Source organism: Amblyraja radiata, chromosome 24, assembly GCF_010909765.2.
Source record: "Amblyraja radiata isolate CabotCenter1 chromosome 24, sAmbRad1.1.pri, whole genome shotgun sequence".
Classification (NCBI taxonomy): domain Eukaryota; kingdom Metazoa; phylum Chordata; class Chondrichthyes; order Rajiformes; family Rajidae; genus Amblyraja; species Amblyraja radiata.
In genome coordinates, this window is record NC_045979.1 from 2,828,591 (window position 1) to 2,850,670 (window position 22,080).

At 45.8% G+C, this 22,080-nt stretch overlaps 1 protein-coding gene across 3 annotated transcripts in view; it reads left to right on the forward strand.

The window, feature by feature from the left end:
- The window catches only part of LOC116986692 (forkhead box protein P2-like), a 333,583-nt gene extending 312,677 nt beyond the window's left edge, over positions 1–20,906 (forward strand). For all 3 annotated transcript variants that reach the window (XM_033042263.1, XM_033042262.1, XM_033042264.1), the window contains 4 exons: positions 2,362–2,483; positions 4,635–4,704; positions 14,830–14,993; positions 18,077–20,906. In XM_033042263.1, the coding sequence (XP_032898154.1) occupies positions 2,362–2,483; positions 4,635–4,704; positions 14,830–14,993; positions 18,077–18,221 (501 nt within the window). In that variant the 3' untranslated portion in view covers positions 18,222–20,906. The remainder of the gene's footprint in view (positions 1–2,361; positions 2,484–4,634; positions 4,705–14,829; positions 14,994–18,076) is intronic.
- Positions 20,907–22,080: the final 1,174 nt, after the last annotated feature.

The following is a 22,080-nucleotide window of genomic DNA, read 5'->3' on the forward strand; positions in this document are numbered from 1 at the left end:
ATCCCTCTATTCCCATGGTCCATATCCCTATTCCTGTGCCCATACACCATATAACCATATAACCATATAACAATCACAGCACGGAAACAGGCCATCTCGGCCCTTCAAGTCCGTGCCGAACACTTATTTTCCCCTAGTCCCATCTACCTGCACTCAGACCATAACCCTCCATTCCTTTCCCGTCCATATAACTATCCAATTTATTTTTAAATGATAAAATCGAACCTGCCTCCACCACTTCCACTGGAAGCTCATTCCACACAGCTACCACTCTCTGAGTAAAGAAGTTCCCCCTCATGTTACCCCTAAACTTCTGTCCCTTAATCCTCAAGTCATGTCCTCTTGTTTGAATCTTCCCTACTCTCAATGGGAAAAGCTTATCCACGTCAACTCTGTCTATCCCTCTCATCATTTTAAAGACCTCTATCGTCCCCCCTTAACCTTCTGCGCTCCAAAGAATAAAGACCTGATAAAGACACCTCTATCCCCTGCCTGTTTATGCTTCTGTCTAAAAGCCTTGTAAACATTTCCTTCATATCTGCTTCTACCACCTCACCGGCAGTGCGTTCCAGGCACCCGGCACAGTCCGTATAAAAATCTCGACTCACACATCTCCTTTAAACTTTTCCGATCTGACCTTGAATCTCAGCTGTCCAGTTTTTTACATTTCCACCCTGGGAAAAATCAACGTCAGCCGTCCCTTGGGACAAAATTCCTACTGTCCACCCTACCTGTGCTTCTCATCATTCTATATACTTCTACCTCCAGTGTTCCAGAGAAAACAATCTAAGTTTGCCCAACCTTTCCTAATAACTAATATTCTCCAATCCAGATAGACACAACACGCTGGAGTAACTCAGCAGGCCAGGCAGCATTTCTGGAGAGAAAGAATGGGTGACGTTTCGGGTCGAGACCTGAAGAAGGGTCTCGACCCGAAAAGTCACCCATTCCTTCTCTCCAGAGATGCTGCCTGCTCGCTGATTTACTCCAGCATTTTGTGTCTATCTTTGGTGCGAACTAGCATCTGCAGTTCCTTCTTACACACTTCTCCAATCCAGAATGAACTGTCAAATTCTTCACTGTGCACTCTTATCAAAAGGAATAGAGGGATATGGACCATAGGAATAGGGGGATATGGACCATAGGAATAGAGGGATATGGACCATAGGAATAGGGGGATATGGACCATAGGAATAGGGGGATATGGACCATAGGAATAGGGGGATATGGACCATAGGAATAGGGGGATATGGACCATGGGAATAGGGGGATATGGACCATAGGAATAGGGGGATATGGACCATAGGAATAGGGGGATATGGACCATAGGAATAGGGGGATATGGACCATAGGAATAGGGGGATATGGACCATAGGAATAGGGGGAATTCACAATCACAATCGCACAGTCACAATAATACTTTATTAGCCAAGAATGTTTTGCAACATACGAAGGAATTTCATTTGCCACACAAATAAAAACCAACAGAACACACAAAATACATTTTAACATAAACATCCTATCACATTGACCCCTCCACATTCCTCACTGTGATGGAAGGCGAATAAAAGTTCAAATCTCTTCCCTTCTTTGCTCTCCCGCGATCGGGGGCCTCGAGCTTCCGTCGACAGGAAAATCTTGACTCCCGTAGCTGGCGGCGTTTGGGCCCTCCGCATCGAGGTGATCAGCTCCCGCATCGGGGAGGTATGTCGGCCTCTGTGAGCTCTCGGATGGTAAAGCCCACAGTCCGCTTTTGGAGCGATCCCAGGCAAGGGATCAACTCTGCTGTTATGTCCACGCCCCGCGGTGGGGCTCAAAATCCGAGGAGGCCTCCAGCTCCATCGATGTTAGACCGCAGAGCAACCGGAGATGCGATCCAGAAAACAATTGCATCTCCGGCTAGGTAAGAAGCTGAAAACAAAGTTCCCCCTGACCCCCTCCCACTAACCCCCCTCCTCCCCTCACATAAAACAAACGGAGAACATAGACTTTTAACACACTAAAAATAAGAAAAAATGTGAAAAAACTGTCTGTTGGCGGGGCTGCCAATCGTGCGGCGCCCCCTGGTGGTATGGACCAGTTGTTCAGTTTGAGATCCGATATCTTGATTTAGAATAGGTGAGCAACAGCTGGGATGACTCTGCCCAGCTGATTGAGTACACTGATTCTCTACTAGGGGGAGAATAGAGTTGGGATTTGGGCAGACAGAATACGATGGGCATGGTTGTCCACATTGGTCCCTCTGAACCCGTAATCTGGTAATGAACCACCGCTCAGTATCTTTGTTTTCTGTGCTCGATGGTCAACGTTCTCAAGGCATGTCTTAACCCTGTGCCTGCCCTTCTCTCCTGTACATTACAGAATGCCGTGCGCCACAACCTTAGTCTCCACAAGTGTTTTGTCCGAGTGGAGAATGTAAAAGGGGCAGTCTGGACGGTGGATGAACTAGAGTACCAAAAGAGAAGACCACCAAAGATGACCGGGTAAGGCACCAGTTCTGACATTGTTCCCATCTGCCCCTCCCTGGCACCTTCACGCATCAGCTCACCATGTATCACCAGATATGATAGTGGCTTCTAAGGGACTTTTGGATAGGCACATGGACATGCAGGGAATAGAAGCATGTGTACTATGTGTAGGCAGATAAGAGTTGATCTTGGCATCATATTCAGCACAGACATTGTGGGCCGAAGGGCCTGTTCCTGGGCTGTACTGTTCTAGGGTCCAAGTCTCAAAGTGCAGAGGAATGTTGGTGCTTCCCCTTGGGGGGGATTGTCAGTAACCTAGAGGCGGTGGCGTAGCGGTAGTGTTGTTGCCTTACAGCGCCAGAGCCCCGGGTCCCGGTTTAAATTGGATAGTTATATGGATGGGAAAGGAATGGAGGGTTATGGTCTGAGCGCAGGTATATGGGACTAGGGGAGACTATGTGTTCGGCACGGACTAGAGGGGTCGAGATGGCCTGTTTCCGTGCTGTAATTGTTATATGGTTATATGGTTATATGGTCCCGGGTTCGATCCTGATTACGGGTGCTGTCTGTACGGAGTTTGCAAGTTCTCCCCGTGACCTGCGTGGGTTTTCTCCGAGATCTTCGGTTTCATCCTACACTCCAAAGACGTACAGGTTTGTAGGTTCATTGTCTTGGTATAAATGTAAATTGTCCCTAGTGTGTGTTGGGTAGTGTCAATGTGCAGGGACATCACTGGTCGGTGCGGACTCAATGGGCCGAAGGGCCTGTTTCCACGCTGTATCTCTAAACTAAACTAAACCATGTCACTGCAAGTTGAAATGTGGAATGCACTGAAAGCTTGGAGACTCAGGATAGGAAGATATAAAATGTCAGAATTATACAGTGAATAAAAGTATTGGGGATAAAAAAAGAATATGGCTCAAGATTCCAAGTAAAAGCATCCTACCCAAACTTAGGGGTGGAATCCAAGTCTACTGAGCTCTGGGGTCAATAGGGTGCAGTTAACATGACGCACTGTCAACCCTGGCTGACCCTACAAGATCGCTGAAAGATGACCCTGTGTCTAATCCCACCCAGGCCCTGTATCCATGGTAACCCTCCAGAAAGTATCTCAGAGTGTGATGACCTTTCCCCATGTTTATGACACATTCTCCTCTGCTTTAGCCGATTATATCACCATATGAGAATGACAGGTAACAACTTGAATCCGTTAAAAATAATGAAAGGATAGTTGTCAGTAGCTCAGATCCCGTCAGCCTTTCGCCAAGTCACCTATTTGGTTTCAATTTTCTCCAGAGATCAGTGAACTGCCAGCAAGATATTATGTCGAGGTGATCTCATCTCACCTTCCCCAGCTATTCGGCATCGGGCTGAGATGTGAAAAATCCCAAACCAGGGCTTGTGAATGGTCTCTGTGTCAGAAAACCCACTCAACTCTCACCCATCACATCATAAACTGGTCAATCCTGCAGGAGTTACAAAAGGCATGTTGGCCAGATGGTGCTGGGAGTGTGGACATGCTGAGCTGAGGTGAATAACTTTGGGTCTGTCAAGTGGGAGCTGCATTTGACACAAGAAGGAGATGAACAGGAGCAGATAGGGCTGCAGTGGTACAGGGTGGCGTAGTGGTAGAGCTACTACCTTACAGCGCCAGAGACCCGGGCTCGATTCTGACTACAGGTGCTTATCTGTACAGAGTTTGGACATTCTCCCTGTGTCCATGTGGGTTTTCTCTGAGATCTTCGGTTTCCTCCCACACTCCAAAGACATACAGGTTTGTAGGTTAATTGACTTGGAGTAAAAGTATAAATGTAAAATTGTCTCTCGTGTGTGTAGGGTAGTGTTAGTGCATGGACCCGGTGGGCCGAAGGGCCTGTTTCCACGCTGTATCTCTAAACTAAGACACTGGTCCAAGGAGATGAAGCAGGGGAGGAGAAAGTCTATGTAAAACATTTTTGTGGCCTACATGACTCCAAATACCTTGCTTTTGTATATTAAATATTTTATGACGCATTAAAAGGGTTATTATTTGTTCTGGAGGCTAGATTCCTTCAACAAGACCAGCAAAAACATTGACAGGACTATTTGTTTTGTACATAATTCTATTGTAGCAGATTAGTTAAAAACATTTGTCTTTATGCTGATCAAATTGTTTCTTTATTTTAGAAGTCCAACTTTAGTGAAGAATGTGATTACAGGTCTTGGATATGGAGGAGCACTTACCTCAAGCTACCAGGTGAGTGATCACATTCCAATTAGGAGAGGAAAGGGTTTTGAATGCCAAGTACATTGCGTGGGCTTCCACTGGTCACCTGAGGCTGCCTATCCTGTCAGTGTTCATAAGTGATTGGAGCAGAATTAGGCCACTCAGCCCATCAAGTCTGCTCCGCCATTTAATCATGGCTGATCTACCTCTCCCTCCGAACTCCATTCTCCTGCCTTCTCCTCATAACCCCTGACACCTGTACTAATCAATAATCTATCTATCTATCTCTGCCTTAAAAAATATCCACGTGTGACCACATGGTTTGCTTGAGGTTTATGTTGGACTTGAGCTTTCACTAGTCCAGGCAGCTTCGCCCATCGAAACAAATGATCTGCACCCTCTCCAGCTTTGCCTCTGTCTCCTGGAGATGGGAAGAGGATTTTAATTACTGATCCACTCCGTAAGCAGAACCAGGGCTGTTATCAGGCAACTGAACCATCCTCTCACCAACTAGAGAGTGGTCCTGACCTCCCATCTACCTCTTTGGAGACCTTCAACTTTATCAGACTATATTCCGTATTCTACGATATTCCCGTTATCCTGTACCTGTACACTGGGGATGGCTGCATTGTAATCATGTATGGAGGAAGGAACTGCAGGCGCTGGTTTTCACCGAAGATAAATACAAAATGCTGGAGTAACTCAGCGGGTCAGGCAGCTTCTCCAGAGAAAAGAAATAGGTGATGTTTTGGGTCAAAACCCTTCTTCAGACTGAGAGTTGGGGGAAAGGAAAACTAGAGGTATGAAAAGGCACAGAACAAATCACAGCCAGCACCGATGACTGTGGAGCCCACAATGGTCCATTGTTGACTGTGGAAGAGGAAATAATGAAGGGATACAAACAGTGAAACTAGCAAGATGACTGGAGTGAGAAGGGGACAGAAAGAGGAAGAATTCAAGGGCGACTTGAAATTAGAGAAATCAATATTCATGCGAATTATATGTGAATTATGAGGTGCTGTTCCTCCAATTTGCGCTGGGCCTCACTCTGACAGTGGAGGAGGCCCAGGGCACAAAGATCAGTTTGGGAATGGGATGGGGAGTTGAAATGTGGGAAATCGCATAGGCCAAGGCAGTTCAGCTATACTTGCACTCAGTGTGGACTCCAATATACTGGCGAGAGCAGGCGCAGATTAGGCGATGGTTTCACTCAATCCTTACACATTCCCTACTGAGGGTCAGCAGCAGATCCTGGCAGAGGGCAGTGGCATCAGACCCCTGCCTCCAATTCTGCTCACACTAACACACATTATTGCCCACACCCCTGCACACTCTCACGCACACACTCATGCACACTCATGGATAGGCACTCGTTTACATTACACACCAAAGAAAGCACACTCACATGCACATTCTACACACTTACAACTTGTCACACTTACTTATATGCACACACACATACACACACACACACACACACACACACACACACACACACACACACACACACACACACACACACACACACACACGCACACACACACACACACACACACACACACACACACACACACACACATACACACACACACACACATCGACACAGGCCAGCACAAGACCACACACCAGTAATTACACATTTATTCCTGCACACACACACACACACATAGACACAATGTGCACACATTTACACACCCCTAAAGATGTACCTACACTCTCTTGTGCAAGGACTGGCTCACACACTCATGAAAGAAGGAGCCTGGAGCAGCCAGTGAACTTGGATGAACTGAGAAACGGGCTCTTTTGTGGAATAAAGTCTCAGAAACTGACCCCTACCCGCCCTCCCCGCATCTGCTGATGTTCTCGATATTTCCAATAGCAATGCACAGCTGGATGTGTAGCGAGACAGGGACCCCAGCTGGCTACTTTGGGTATCTCAGGCGGACGCCTCTTTCCTGAGTCACTGAGTTGCAGACTGAAGGGGCTGAGCAGGGTTTGCGAGGTGACTCGTGGGATGCAACGTTGTCAGCTGGGATCCTGGTCCTCATTGGACCTGTGTGATTGTGTGTGTGCATGGAGCCAGCAGTGAACAACCCCCCATCCCCACAGCCAAATACCCACAGACACAGGGGTACATCACCTGGACTCAGATGGTTAGATGACACACATGAGTGTGTCACCTCCTCAGAAGAACACAAGCTGATTTAATCTGAATAAACAGCCCGAGGTGCAAATAATCTGTCAAATTCTCATCCTTGTTGTGAAATCCTCGCACGACCGTTCCCTCCTCTTACTGAAGACGACAATGCCTTTAGCTCCTTCCCTGAATATTGTGCTAGCACCCATTCTCTAATCGTTGTCCCTTATCATGTATCTATCTGTACACTGTGAACGGCTCGATTGTCATCATGTATTCTTTTTTCGCTGGCTGGTTAGCACGCAACAAAATCTTTACACGTGACAATAAACTAACTAACTAACTAACTAACTAAAATTTAACCTTCAGTCTAATGATTTACAACGAGTTATCATAATTGCTACTTATGCAATTCAGTGACAAACTGCAAACTCGTTACCATCTTCTCTTTAGCAGTTCCTTGGGACTAAGAGTGGGTTGCTTCTTCCCATTGTGTCCCTGGGTTCTGAGCTTCACGCGGCCAAAGTGGGAACCTCAGTCCCTGCCGAGTTGGGGCAGGGGGTGCTGATGAGGAGGTGGATGGCGACTCATGAAGTAGTCCACCCCCTCCACAGAACACAACTCTGGGGGTGGGAGCTAGGTGTAAATTGATGGGTTTAAAATGCCCCGGGGGTGTAGTTGAACTGTAGGATCTCAGGGGAGCTAGGCAACCAAAATGGGATCAATGAAGGGTTACTGGTATAATTAGAACAGGTGGCCAACACAGACTCGATGGTCGAATGTATCAGTCCATCATTTTGCACGTGAGCTAAGAATGAGACAGGATAACCATTTACGACTTTGAAATCTTATCATGTTCGTAACATTCCATTAAGGAGAGTTTTCCAGGTCTATGAGAGAAAGAACAGTTATGAGACTAATTGAATTGCTCTTTCAATAACCAAGCATGGGGATGATGGGCCAAATGGCCTCTTGGTCAAATATATATTCGGGGATGCTATGGATATTCGGTGCCACCCAGACCCTCTCCCCCTCTCACATGAAGGAACAAGCTCTGTGCTCTTGTAGCTGGAACCACAGGTCACACTGTGCTGTGGGTCGCTGGTGACACAGCTGGCAATCACCTTGCAAGGTATCAGGAGAAGACAGACCGGTTAGGTTTCTGCTGTGAGGAGCAGGTGGAAACCCCACTAGATGCTGGTATCTCCCGTCACACAGGGGCAAGGGGACAACTCACCTTCAACTCATCCCCGTCCTTACACACGTAAATGCTTGTTTATCTTGAAGGATTATTTGACATTTGAATGACTGGAAATTGTGGAGGAGAGACGGACAGACAGACAGACAGACAGACAGACAGACAGACAGACAGACAGACAGACAGGCAGACAGACAGACAGACAGACAGACAGACAGACAGACAGACAGACAGACAGACAGACAGACAGACAGTCAGACATACAGACAGACACAGAGACGTAGAGAGTGAAATTCAAACAGAATGATATCGAATGGGAGAGCAGGTGAGAAATGGACACACACACATACGAACACAGACACACCCACAGACACACACACTTACACGTACACACACTCACACAGTCAAACACAGACACACACAGACACACAAATATACACAGACACAGAGTGAGAGGGGGAGGGGGGAGAGAACCAGAGAAAATCTGACAAGCATAAAAATTGTCAGGCGGAGTGAATTAGTGGGGCAAAGAATGACAATACGGGAAAACAAAGAAACTGATGCAAACTGTTGTTAACCCTTATTCCCAAACTATCATACCTCCTGCACTCTCACTAAAATAATCCAGCTGCATTTTAAATGTCGGGATATTTGTCTGACTCCCGTGAATTGCCGACACTTTGCTTCCCAGATTGTTCTCATTTGGAAACGTCACAATGTGGGTGGAAAGCGGAGAGAGTTGTAGAAATCCACGGCGGCAGGCTCCAGCTCTGGGGCCAGTGCCCCCCCTCCATGATGAACGAGTGTTGGGTGGGCTCCCACTGGGGTTGGTCCACCCAGGGTCGCACAGCTGCAAACTCCAGGGTCCCCACCTCTGGCGATGAAACTGGTCTCAGGTCCCGTGAAGCAGCCCTGAAGCTGAAGATCAGATGCTTCTAACGAGTAAATGCGATGTTTCGTTATTGAGGATTGGGGGATTATTTTGACATTGTTCCCCTTTAGTGAGTTATACTGTGGAGTTCTGTTTCAATCCTTGCTTTTGCCCAGCTATCTATCAGCCTTCATCAAAATAGTGCTTTAATAGTTCGTACACAGCCGCCTGCTCCTGCTCCTCAATCCCTTGTTGACTTTCATTTTGAGGGGGAGATGCCTGGATTAACAGGGCTGGTGTAAGTCTAAGAATGGTTCCATGCCCTAACCATGTGGAATCGGCAGCATTTGTTCCCACTCTCCTCCCTGTAAAGAGATGGGATATGATCATGGGCTGAAGTACCAGCGACAGTCACTAGGAGGTGCCTGATGTCCCCGTGCTGTAACTACCTGGCTCAGGTAACCTCAACACAAGGCCTGTGTCTCTACAGACAGCCCCAGGGTCACACAGGAACCTCCATCCATCAATGTTGTCCCTATGTCAGTAAATGCACAAAAAACACTCAATATGCAGCCAGAACTGCACAGCATTGTAAAGCACACACAAGACTGATCAGAAGGAACAATACTGGAGAGGTTGTGTTAGACTAGTTCTGTCGCTCACAAGGATGAATGCGTGTGTATGTATGTATGTATGTATGTATGTATGTATGTATGTATGTGCGTATGTATGTTGGACTTTTGGATGGAATAATATTGTTTGTATGTGTGTGTGTTCATAAGTTGGTGATCATAGACTGGACATTGTTGGTACATTGTTGGTACATGGTGTGACCTGTACAGAAAGGATGGGTTGCACTTGAACCCGAGGGGGACCAATATCCTGGCGGGGAAATTTGCAAAGGCTACTGGGGAGACTTTAAACTAGAATGGTTGGGGCGAGGGACTCAAAAAGAGAAAGCTAGTAGACAGAATGGGAGGCAGGAAGCAGAAAAGGGAAGCACTCGGACACAAGAGGAGAAAGAAGAAAAAGGAAATAAACAGAGAATAAGAGGCGGGGGGTTTCTTAAATGTGCATATTTTAATGCTAGGAGCATTGTAAGAAAGGTGGATGAGCTTAGAGTCTGGATAGACACCTGGAAGTATGATGTTGTGGCGATCAGTGAAACATGGTTGCAGGAGGGCTGTGATTGGAAACTAAATATTCCAGGATTTCGTTGCTTCAGGTGTGATAGAATTGGAGGGGCAAGAGGTGGAGGTGTTGCATTGCTAGTCAGGGAAGATATTACAGCAGTGCTTTGGCAGGATAGATTGGAGGGCTCATCTAGGGAGGCTATTTGGGTGGAACTGAGAAGTGGGAAAGGTGTAGCAACACTTATAGGGGTGTATTATAGACCGCCAAATGGGGATCGAGAATTGGAAGAGCAAATATGTAAGGAGATAGCAGATATTAGTAGTAAGCACAAGGTAGTGATTGTGGGAGATTTCAACTTTCCACACATAGACTGGGAAACACATTCTGTAAATGGGCTGGATGGTTTGGAGTTTGTAAAATGTGTGCAGGATAGTTTTTTGCAGCAGTACATAGAGGTACCTACTAGAGGAGGGGCAGTGCTGGACCCCCTGTTAGGAAATGAGACGGGACAGGTGGCGGAGGTATGCGTTGGGGAGCACTTCGGGTCCAGTGATCACAATACCATTAGTTTCAATATAATTATGGAGAGGGTCAGAACTGGACCTAGGGTTGAGATTTTTGATTGGAGAAAGGCTAACTTTGATGAGATGCGAAATGATTTAAAAGGAGTGAAATGGGACATTTTGTTTTATGGGAAGGATGTAGAAGAGAAATGGAGGACATTTAAAGGGGAATTTTAAGAGTACAGAATCTTTATGTTCCTGTTCGGTTGAAAGGAAACAGTAAAAATTGGAAAGAGCCCTGATTTTCAAGGGAAATTGGACATCTTGTTCGGAAAAAGAGGGAGATCTACAATAATTATAGGCAGCATGAAGTAAATGAGGTGCTTGAGGAGTATAAGGAATGTAAAAAGAATCTTAAGAAAGAAATTAGAAAAGCTAAAAGCTAATATGAGGTTGCTTTGGCAAGTAAGGTGAAAGTAAATCCAAAGGGTTTCTACAGCTATATTAATAGCAAAAGGATAACGAGGGATAAAATTGGTCCATTAGAGAGTCAGAGTGGACAGCTATCTGCAGAGCCAAAATAGATGGGGGAGATATTGAACTATTTCTTTTCTTCGGTATTCACCAAGGAGAAGGATATTGAATTATGTGAGGTAAGGGAAACTAGTAGAGTAGCTATGGATACTATGAGTTTCAAAGTAAAAGAAGCACTGACACTTTTGAAAAATATAAAAGTGGATAAGTCTCCAGGTCCTGACAGGATATTCCCTAGGACATTGAGGGAAGTTAGTGTAGAAATAGCCGGGGCTATGACAGAAACATTTCAAATGTCATTAGAAACGGGAATAGTCCCCGAGGATTGGCGTACTGCGCATGTTGTTCCATTGTTTCAAAAGGGTTCTAAGAGTAAACCTAGCAATTATAGACCTGTTAGTTTGACTTCAGTGGTGGGCAAATGAATGGAAAAGATACTTAGAGATAATATATATATAAGCATCTGGATAAACAGGGTCTGATTAGGAACAGTCAACATGGATTTGTGCCTGGAAGGTCATGTTTGACTAATCTTCTTGAATTTTTTGAAGAGGTTACTAGGGAAATTGATGAGGGTAAAGCAGTGGATGTTGTCTATATGGACTTTAGTAAGGCCTTTGACAAGGTTCCGCATGGAAGGTTGGTTAAGAAGGTTCAACTGTTGGGTATAAATGCAGGAGTAGCAAGATGGATTTAACAGTGGCTGAATGGGAGACGCCAGAGGGTAATGGTGGATGGCTGTTTGTCGTGTTGGAGGCAGGTGACTAGTGGGGTGCCTCAGGGATCTGTGTTGGGTCCTTTGTTGTTTGTCATGTACATCAATGATCTGGATGAAGGTGTGGTAAATTGGATTAGTAAGTATGCAGATGATACCAAGATAGGGGGTGTTGTGGATAATGAAGAGGATTTCCAAAGTCTACAGAGTGATTTAGGCCATTTGGAAGAATGGGCTGAATGATGGCAGATGGAGTTTAATGCTGATAAATGTGAGGTGCTACACCTTGGCAGGACAAATCAAAATAGGACGTACATGGTAAATGGTAGGGAATTGAAGAATGCATTTGAACAGAGGGATCTAGGAATAACCGTGCATAGTTCCTTGAAGGTGGAATCTCATATAGGGTGGTAAAGAAAGCTTTTGGTAAGCTAGCCTTTATAAATCAGAGCATTGAGAATAGAAGCTGGTATGTAATGTTAAAATTGTACAAGGCATTGGTGAGACCAAATCTGGAGTATGGTGTACAATTTTGGTCGCCCAATTATAGGAAGGATGTCAACAAAATAGAGAGAGTACAGAGGAGATTTACTAGAATGTTGCCTGGGTTTCAACAACTAAGTTACAGAGAAAGGTTGAATAAGTTAGGTCTTTATTCTCTGGAGCACAGAAGGTTAAGGGGGGACTTGATAGAGGTCTTTAAAATGATGAGAGGGATAGACAGAGTTGATGTGGACAAGCTTTTCCCTTTGAGAATAGGGAAGATTCAAACAAGAGGACATGACTTCAGAATTAAGGGACAGAAGTTTAGGGGTAACATGAGGGGGAACTTCTTTACTCAGAGAGTGGTAGCGGTGTGGAATGAGCTTCCATGTGGAAGTGGTGGAGGCAGGTTCGTTGGTATCATTTAAAAATAAATTGGATAGGCATATGGATGAGAAGGGAATGGAGGGTTATGGTATGAGTGCAGGCAGGTGGGACTAAGGGAAAATAATTGTTCGGCACGGACTTGTAGGGCCGAGATGACCTGTTTCCGTGCTGTAATTGTTATATGGTTATATAAGATATTAACTATGATTCTGAACTCTCAGATAAACTGTCCGGTTGGGCTAAGTGAGCACTGAGCATTAGCTAAGAGTTGGTCAGTGTCTACATAGAGTCATAGAATCGTAGAGCATGGAGACAGGCCCTTCAGCCTGACTTGCCCCATCTACACTAGTCCAAATACTGTTTAAGAAGGAACTGCAGATGCTGGAAAATCGAAGGTAGACAAAAATGCTGGAGAAACTCTATGGAGCATCTATGGAGCGAATGAAAGAGGCGACGTTTCGGGCCGAAACTCTTCTTCAGACTGATGTGGGGTGGGGGGGGGGGGGGAGGAGAACTGAGAAGGGGAGGAGGGAGACAGCGAGGGCTACCGGAAATTGGCGAAGTCAATGTTCATGCCGCTAGGGTGCAGACTGCCCAAGCGGAATATGAGGTGCTGTTCCTCCAATTTCCGGTGGTGCGCACTCTGGCCTTGTAGGAGGCACAGGACAGAAAGGTCGGATTCGGAATGGGAGGGGGAGTTGAAGTGCTGAGCCACCGGGAGATCAGATTGGTTAATGCCGACCGAGCTGAGGTGTTCGACGAAACGATTGCCAAGCCTACACTTGGTCTCACCGATGTAGATCAGCTGTCACATAGAGCAGTGGATGCAATAGCATGTGTTTAGCTTCGATGATCCCCTATCGTCCTGATACACAGCTGTTGCGGGTTCCAACGGTCATGTGTGCTGCCCACTCTCACACACGCCATCAGCGTCACAGAATAACTCATACATCACAGAAAAAGGCCCTTCAGCCCAACCTGCCCATGCAAACCGACATGTCCCATCTACACTAGTCCCACCTGCCTACTTTTGGCCCATAGCCCTCTAAACCATGTACCTGTCCAAATGTCTTTTAAATGGTGTTATAGTACCTGCCTCGACTACTTCCTCTGGCAGCTCGTTCCATATACGCACCACCCTCTGTGTGAAAACAAATCCCTTCAGGTTCCTATTAAATCGTTCCGTTCTCACCTTAAACCTATATCCTCTGGTTCTTGATTCCCCCACTCTGTATATAAGATTGTGCATTCACCTTATGTACCCCCTCATGATTTTATCCACCTCTCTAAGATCAACCCTCATCTTCCTGCGCTCCAAGGAATAAAGTCGTAGCCTGCCCAACCTCTCTCTATAGTTTTTGAACTGGGAGGTGGGCTGAGGAGGGGAAGGGGGGGTTGATGTGGGGTGATAACGGGCAATGGGTGATGTGGTTATTCATTTGTCCTCTTCTGCACAGCCTCCAACAGGAGGAAATATGGATCGCAATCAGAAGAAAGAACTCTGGTCATTTCTTTCCATTTTCTCTAACACTAGTCCAGCCTTTCCTAAATTCCCCACTGAGTTTATGACTTATATCTCGTATCTCAGTATTATGACCAATTATGACCAACAGTCCACATAGAAATTCTTCTTACAAACAGCCAACCATAACTGTAAACATCTCATTCTGATCCAATATCAGCCTTTGGGTCATAAGAGTCATGAAGATAGATAGCACAGAAACAGGCCATTCGGCCCATTCCACCCATGTCGCCCAACTGATCTACCTTCTTTTATTAGGTGGAGTTGTCATGGTTTTATGAAAGGGAGTTATGTTCAGCAAATCTATTGGAGTTTCCTGAGTGTATATTCAAGGCAGTGATCGATACTTTGGCCATATGGTAAGCTGATGACAAACCATCCAATCATTGATTAGGTGACCGAGCAGTAGTGAGAAACTGCACCAATACTAACCTGTTCAAGAAGGAACTGCAGATGCTGGAAAATCGAAGGTAGACAAAATTGCTGGAGAAACTCAGCGGGTGTGGCAGCATCGATACTAACCTATATCCAATACTAACCATGACCTGCTGATGTTTACCTAGATTCCCCAACGCTACCTGATCAAACACTTCAGGAGCAAGGGACTTCTCTGCATTCAGAAAGATTTTCCCACATTAACCGTGAACCAACCTTCTCGCCCTCTTCTGCAGGCAGCTCTGGCTGAGAGTAACCTGCAGCTGCTCAACAGCTCAGCTCTGATGAACACGTCGGCCAGCGGCTTGATGCACGTGGGTCACGATGACGTCAGCAGCACAGTGGAGCAAGTGAACAGCAACGGGAGCAGCAGTCCGGGGCTCTCCCCTCAGCAACACGGGTACGCTTCAACTCCAGGGCCAGGCCACACCCGTCGTTAGGCCCCGTGATACCCTGGAGGCTTTGCAGAGTAAAATGCCGGCCGCATTATACATTTGCATCATGCCATTAACATTATTCCAATGTGCTGTTGCAGTGTAATACAGGCAGAGCTATACACCGACTCATTGGTAGGAAGGAACTGCAGATGCTGGTTTCCACCGAAAATAGATACAAAATGCTGGAGTAACTCAGCATCTCTGGAGAGAAGGAATAGGTGACGTATAGGGACTGGAGAAGGGTCTCAACCCAACACGTCACCATTCATTCTTTCCAGAGATGCTGCCTGTCCCGCTGAGTTACTCCAACACTTTGTGTCTATTAACACAGTCAGATGATGAAATAGCGGGACAGGTGACCAAATGATTGGTTCGAAAGCACGATCCAAGGAGGAAGCAACTGAGAGATTCAGGCAAAGAATTCCCAAATGTAGGACTTTAGGAAAGTGAAGGCACAGATGTCATTAGTGGTCACTATAATCAGATGTGCACACGAGAACCACATCGGAGCTTACAGTCTTCGTGCTTTCAAAGGTTCATAAATAAGAACGACTCTTAATTGACTCTTTGCTGGCAAATAAATCTAGATTAGTCGATGTAACTGTTTGAACACAAGACTATTGCCGAGGGCTGTGGGGTACACATCCAACTTAGATGGCAGAGACTTCTAAAGATAGACACAAAATGCTGGAGTAACTCAGCGGGACAGGCAGCATCTCTGGATAGAAAGAGTGGGTGATGTTTCGGGTCGAGACCCTTCTTCAGACTAAGAGACGGGAGAGGGAGACACAGAGATAAGAAAGTGTAAGATGTGTAAACGAGAGATCTTGTTGTGACATCAGACAGAGACCTCTGTCTGTTTCAATCTGTTGTCCAATTCCAGCATACGTTACACAGCACTAGAGTGTCCAAAGTCAGGCAAAGGGTAATAATAATAATAATGGATGGGATTTATATAGCGCCTTTCTAATACTCAAGGCGCTTTACATCGCATTATTCATTCACTCCTCAGTCACACTCGGTGGTGGTAAGCTACTTCTGTAGCCACAGCTGCCCTGGGGCAGACTGATGGAAGCGTGGCTGCCAATCTGCGCCTACAGCCCCTCTGACCACCACCAATCACTCACACACATTCACACACATTCACACACAGGCAAAGGTGGGTGAAGTGTCTTGCCCAAGGACACAACGACAGTATGCACTCCAAGCGGGATTCGAACTGGCTACCTTCCGGTTGCCAGCCGAACACTTAGCCCATTGTGCCATCTGTCGTCGGGTAGTGGTGATAATGGATGATGCAGGAACCAATCCCATTGTGGCACCTTGTAAAAGGGGAGCTTTGGCCTGGGTCAGGTCATCATCCCCAAAAAATAGGATTGATTTGGATTGAGGATGGTGAGAAACAGACAGGTGGCATTTTGGTGGATTTAATTTGAGGAACATGTGAGTATAAGGCATTGTGGCGCAGCGGTAGAGTTGCTGCCTTACAGTGCCAGAGACCCGGGTTCGATCCTGACTACGAGTGCTGTCTGTAAGTTTGTACCTTACCCCTGTGAATGCATGGGCTTTCTCTGGGTGCTCCGGTTTCCTCCCACACTCCCACCCAGCCATACAGGTTTGTAAGTGAATTGGCTTCGGTAAACTTTTTAATTGTCCCCAGTGTGTACGAGAGTGCTAGCGTACGGGGAGATCGCTGGTCGGTGCGGATTCGGTGTGGACATCTGTGCTGTATCTCTACAGTCTAAAGTGCAGAACATTCACTCAGCATCAGTAGTCGGTATGTCAGGGTGTAAATAGCAGTGGATTGAACGGGTGAACCGAGATCACAGCAGGAGAGAGGGCACGTCAGCTGTGCAGGGGATTGAAGGTGAGGGACATGGTGTTAGGAACGGTGCCATCTGGGCTGTGGGAGGAGGTGTGGGCCAACGTTAGATCGTGATCACACTTCTGTCTGGGTAGTTTTGTCCATTCGTGGCACACTGTTCATTTCTGTAAGGTGACTGTATTTTCAGGCCTGACTAACAGATTATTAACTGTATTTCTGTAAGTTGACTGTAGGGAGGCATCGGTGTAAATTATTGATTGAACAATCTGTTTGAAGAGGTCACTAAGCAATATGGCCCTTACCTATCTGTGGGATCTTCTTTACTACAATGTGCCTGGGCAATAGCTATCGTTCTTTATTTGGGTTTGACATTAGGGTTTTTTTAGGATTGGGGCTACATTCCTGCTTATATTACCTTAAGAAATACAAAACTATATCCACATTCTGGAGTCTATTGTGGTTTAACCGTCATTTGCGAATGGTTGCCTTTAGGAAGGTCCCACAACAAGGATTGTCATCCTGTCTACAGATTCTTATCTTCTCCCAATGCTTCATGCCTCCCTCAATCTATTGTCCACCGCGTATAAACAGACTAAGTGACGGAGATGCCTCTTGTTCAGCCTGGCCCGTCGGCTGATGTACCAACAATCACTTTCCACTTAAGGCTTTGAGGACTTTACATCCTTCCTTCCTCCTCTGGTCTAAGCTGCTAACACAGAATAAGCTGTTGGTTAGACCTGAATCCATTGACAATAGACAATAGACAATAGATGCAGGAGCAGGCCATTTGGCCCTTCGAGCCAGCACTGCCATTCAATGTGATCATGGCTGATCATCCCCAATCAGTACCCCTTCCAGTTCCTGCCTTCTCCCCATATCCCCTGACTCCACTATTTTTAAGAGTCCATATCTAGCTCTCTCTTGAAAGCATCCAGAGAACCCACCTCCACTGAGGCAGAGAATTCCACAGACTCACAACTCTCTGTGAGAAAAAGTGTTTCCTCGTCTCCTCGATTGAATCTGAGTGAATGCGTGACATAAATACTCATGGGTAGGTGTACTTTTTAACTCTAAGGCAACGATTACTGTTGAAAAGTAATCTAGAAACACACTGCTTCCTTTCTTCCATTGTCTGATTGTAAGTGAATGAAAGGCACCATCAATAAGCAGAGCATTTGCCAGCCCGATATAAACCACTGTGTTTTTCCAATGTCCACACAGACACCAGGTGCACATCAAGGAGGAACCTGCAGATTTTGAGGAGGATGACCCACCCATCTCCCTCATCGCCACAGCCAATGTGAATTCAGAGTTGCAGGAAGCGAGGGGGATGGAGGAGGAGCTGACGGCTGAGGAACTGGAATAGGATGGAACTCGAGCACTTCAAGTTTTAACAAAAAAAAAAGAGAAAAACAAAAACAGGGTCAGACCTCTTACCTGCACATCCACCCCAACACTACTCCTGGTCCTGCCTCGTCCGGGCTGAGTGACCGAGTCACGGAGCTAGCTCCTCATTGCCAACAGACACTTGAAGACTCCAACTGCAACTGTGATCGCCCACTGACAATGGAGCTATGGAACACAAGCCAATTTGTTGGGTGTAGATTGAATGGCTCCAAATTTTTGAAGTGAAGCTGGTGACTATTATTTTCTTCCTTTTACTTCCCAAATATTTTGCCGCTTACATAGAGATGGCTACTCCTCTTCTGAACTGGCAGGTAGTGACCACAGGCCTGGGATGTGAATAATGTTGCATTTTCACCATTAGGGCCAAAAACAGACATTTTCAACCTGCTTTAAAGGTACCTCAATTTGAAAATTTTCTATTCAATGTTGTAGATAGCTCAACAGGCACATTGTATTTAAGCAGAGGGTAACTACAGAACTGCGCGTGGGTTTTCTGATCCACTCACTGGCGTTGACATCTGAGGAGATCCAAATGACAGCTTTAATGTCTTTAAACTTCCACTGCTATTTTAGCTTTTGTGTTTATACCCGGTTAGGGGGATGGGGTGGGAGGGAGCGGGAGGGTAACAGGGAACAATGGGTGTCGGAAGGGGAGGGCGGAGGGAAAAGCGAACCTTTTAAAACTTTCTTACTTAAACATTATGTTGTAAATGATTGAAGTTCAGAGACCGTTGACGGAGACCTAATCAAAGGTACAACTGCAGAGAAATTGCTCAGAAAAACAGGTGGACAAGGGATGTCTCCATTTTTGCAGGCACTATGTTCAAAAGCTGGACACATATCTTCTATGAATCAATGGGCTGAAGGGCAGTATACAAAATATACTTTGAGAAATGTTAAGGTTTGAATGGAAGGGCAAATGTATCTTCTGTTGGTTCTGTCTGGGTCTTCTTGTTATTCGTCCCATCCATACTGACCGAGACTCTCCTTTGGACCATGAGGTCCTGGATTTCCACAGCTGATCACTCTTCTATACCTCCTGATGTTGGCACCCAATATGTAAACTCAGGCAGGGCAAAGGGACACAGGTAGTAATACCAGAGAGCAGATGCGACACCTGGACTTCCAAAGAGTGGGGTAAGAAGGCAGGAAGGTGGAGTGTCGGAAGAACTCAGGAAGGGAAAGGAATGGGGAAGGAGAGGTAGAACGAACGGGAAAAGGTGAAGTGGGAGATAGGGGTGGGCAGAACAGGGTTGGAGAGACAAGTCAGGAAGAAAGGAGGAAGAAGATTGTTCATTGATAGATTTATCAAACAACAAACCCACAAACAGATGATGCTATTTTGAGAGGATCTTGATAATACCAAATTTCCCACAGAATTATTGTAATATCAACCAGATTGTAGCTTCATTCATGCATTCCCTTGCTCCGAAGTTATCATTTATTATGTAGTTAATGCAAATGTGCCATGCCATTTCAGTCACCAAAGACACATATGGAGTATTAACAGTATCTCGCTGTGGCATGTTCTAGATAGAGCAGCACATAAATCACTTTTCCCATAGGGAGTGAATTTCAATCAGAATAGATGGATTGACCAGGAAATCGTACCCTTCCCATCACCTGAACCAACACAGATTTAGAGGTTGCTACTTTTTGAGAAGAGTAAATATGCTGAGGCAAGAAAGAAGCGCGGGTAAGAGACCAGTAGTGATTGGGCAGAGAGAGGAATGGGGGACAGGAGTGGTGGGGCAGAGAGAGGGATGTGATGGCAGCCCTTGCTTGGACCAGGGGGATAGGTGCGGGGGTACGGACTGTGTACAGGATAGGACACTGTTACCTAGTCTCCTCCAATGGAAGGAAACAAAAATTGTTGCACAAAACTAATCCAATTTGCAGAATAATATCATGAATTCACCCACGTTCAAAGTGGACCTCTGAGTGAGAACAGAAACTGGACTCTTGGATTCTTCTTTCTGCTTGTTGAAATGATGGCGTAAGAATGGGTTGCTTGGGCAACCCAACAGCACTTGCTTCCAGATGACTGTGATTGAGTACCCTTGTTATGAACTTGATGACCTCCTAGATATGTAGAAACCAATGAATTTCCAGGCAAGTTCCTGGCTTTGACCACGTTAATCATGACCAGTCACACCTGTGCACTAAACTTCCCATCCGATGGGTTCTTAGCTCCCACCAAGTGGGTGCTGCTCACAACGGGAGGCATCTCATGCTTATCCACCCATTCCCAACGTCTAGTATTCAATCCACTCGCCATGTGATTCTGCCTGGATTGATCCTAAACATTATTGTCTGTCTAGCTGAAGTGGGGGGAAAAAGCTGTAGAAATATTTTGGTAAGCAAAATTCATCCCAGCAGAAATTGAACTAATTGCAACCAGAAGCCTTGACTTTTTGGGGGATTTGCATCCCTGATGTAGCATTCTGTATGAAAGTTGAATCACTGCACATGGGCACTCTGAAGAAGACCTACGATTCCGTCAGACAATTTAGTAGCATTCCGGGGAAGGGCACAAAGCTGATTAAGATTTCTGCACTTAGTGAAAAGTTATTGGGCAGCAGCTGCGAAATACTGAATATTTACAGATGCCCACCTGAGTCTTATTTTGTGGAAATAGAAAAAACTAAAAGGATGGGTGAGAGACAAGATTGGTGGAAGGAGAAGCAGGAATAAAGCCTGCAATTCAGTAGCTTCTTTGTAACCTCAGGACTCTCCAAAGCGATTTAAACCAATGAAGTACTTTTTGAATTGTAATCATTTTTTTGTAATGGCATTAATTTTAACACACCAAGCTGAAAGTTAAGATTCTGTTTGTGATCCGTTTCCGTGATGTTAGCTGAGAGGTAAATATAGACAGCAGGGTGATTGGCTGTGTAGGAAGGAACTGCAGATGCTGGTTTCAACCAAAGATAGTCACAAAATGCTGGAGTAACTCAGCGGCACAGGCAGCATCTCTGGAGAGAAGGAATGGGTGAAGTTTCGGGGGACGTTGTGACCCGAAACGCCACCCATTCCTTCTATCCAGAGATGCTGCCTGTCCCGCTGAGTTACTCCAGCATTTTGTGTCTATCTAGGGTGATTGGCTTTCTGTGGGCAGAGTTGGATTGGAAATAATTGTCACATCTTAAATAGGGGATTGTCTGGAGTCCTGGTGGCTCTGTAGAGCCAGATCCTAATGTCTTTATTTTCAGTAGGACTGCAATGTCGCTCCACTTGGCTATCACACGACCAGGCATTTCTATTGATCTATTAGCTCTGACTCAATCCTCTAATCTGCTAATAGTATGTGAGCAGGGAGTTATCACAACTGTTTCTTGCTCAGATATTCTGCCAATTGAACATTAAGATCCTGGTATTACATTCCTGGCATCTCTCCAACATGGGCTGTGGGTGAGGTGAGGATGAGTTTTGTTGATGGATGGAGATAGTTACTATTCTGCATGTAGCTTGGCAACGCTGACTTATTTGAAGCCTTGAATAGCTCCTTAATGACGAGCGTCTCAAAGTTTCATGAGCAACTGGTGGAAAAGGAGGATTATATTGCAACAAATCTTGTTTATCAGTGTGCAGTGATGGGATGAGTAGAATGGAATAGGGGCTCCAACCATTTAGCAATTGTTTATTCCTGGGTGTCCTAGCAACCTGCTTTTGTTGGGTGGTGCAGTTCACAGACATGGACGTTTTTCTGCCCTCTAATTTCCCCATCTGTTAATTCCCAGAGGTTTTGCGTTGGTGACCAATCCTGTTATTCTGATTTATCTCGCAGTAGAGTTAAGAACGGCCTTCCCAAACCAGCA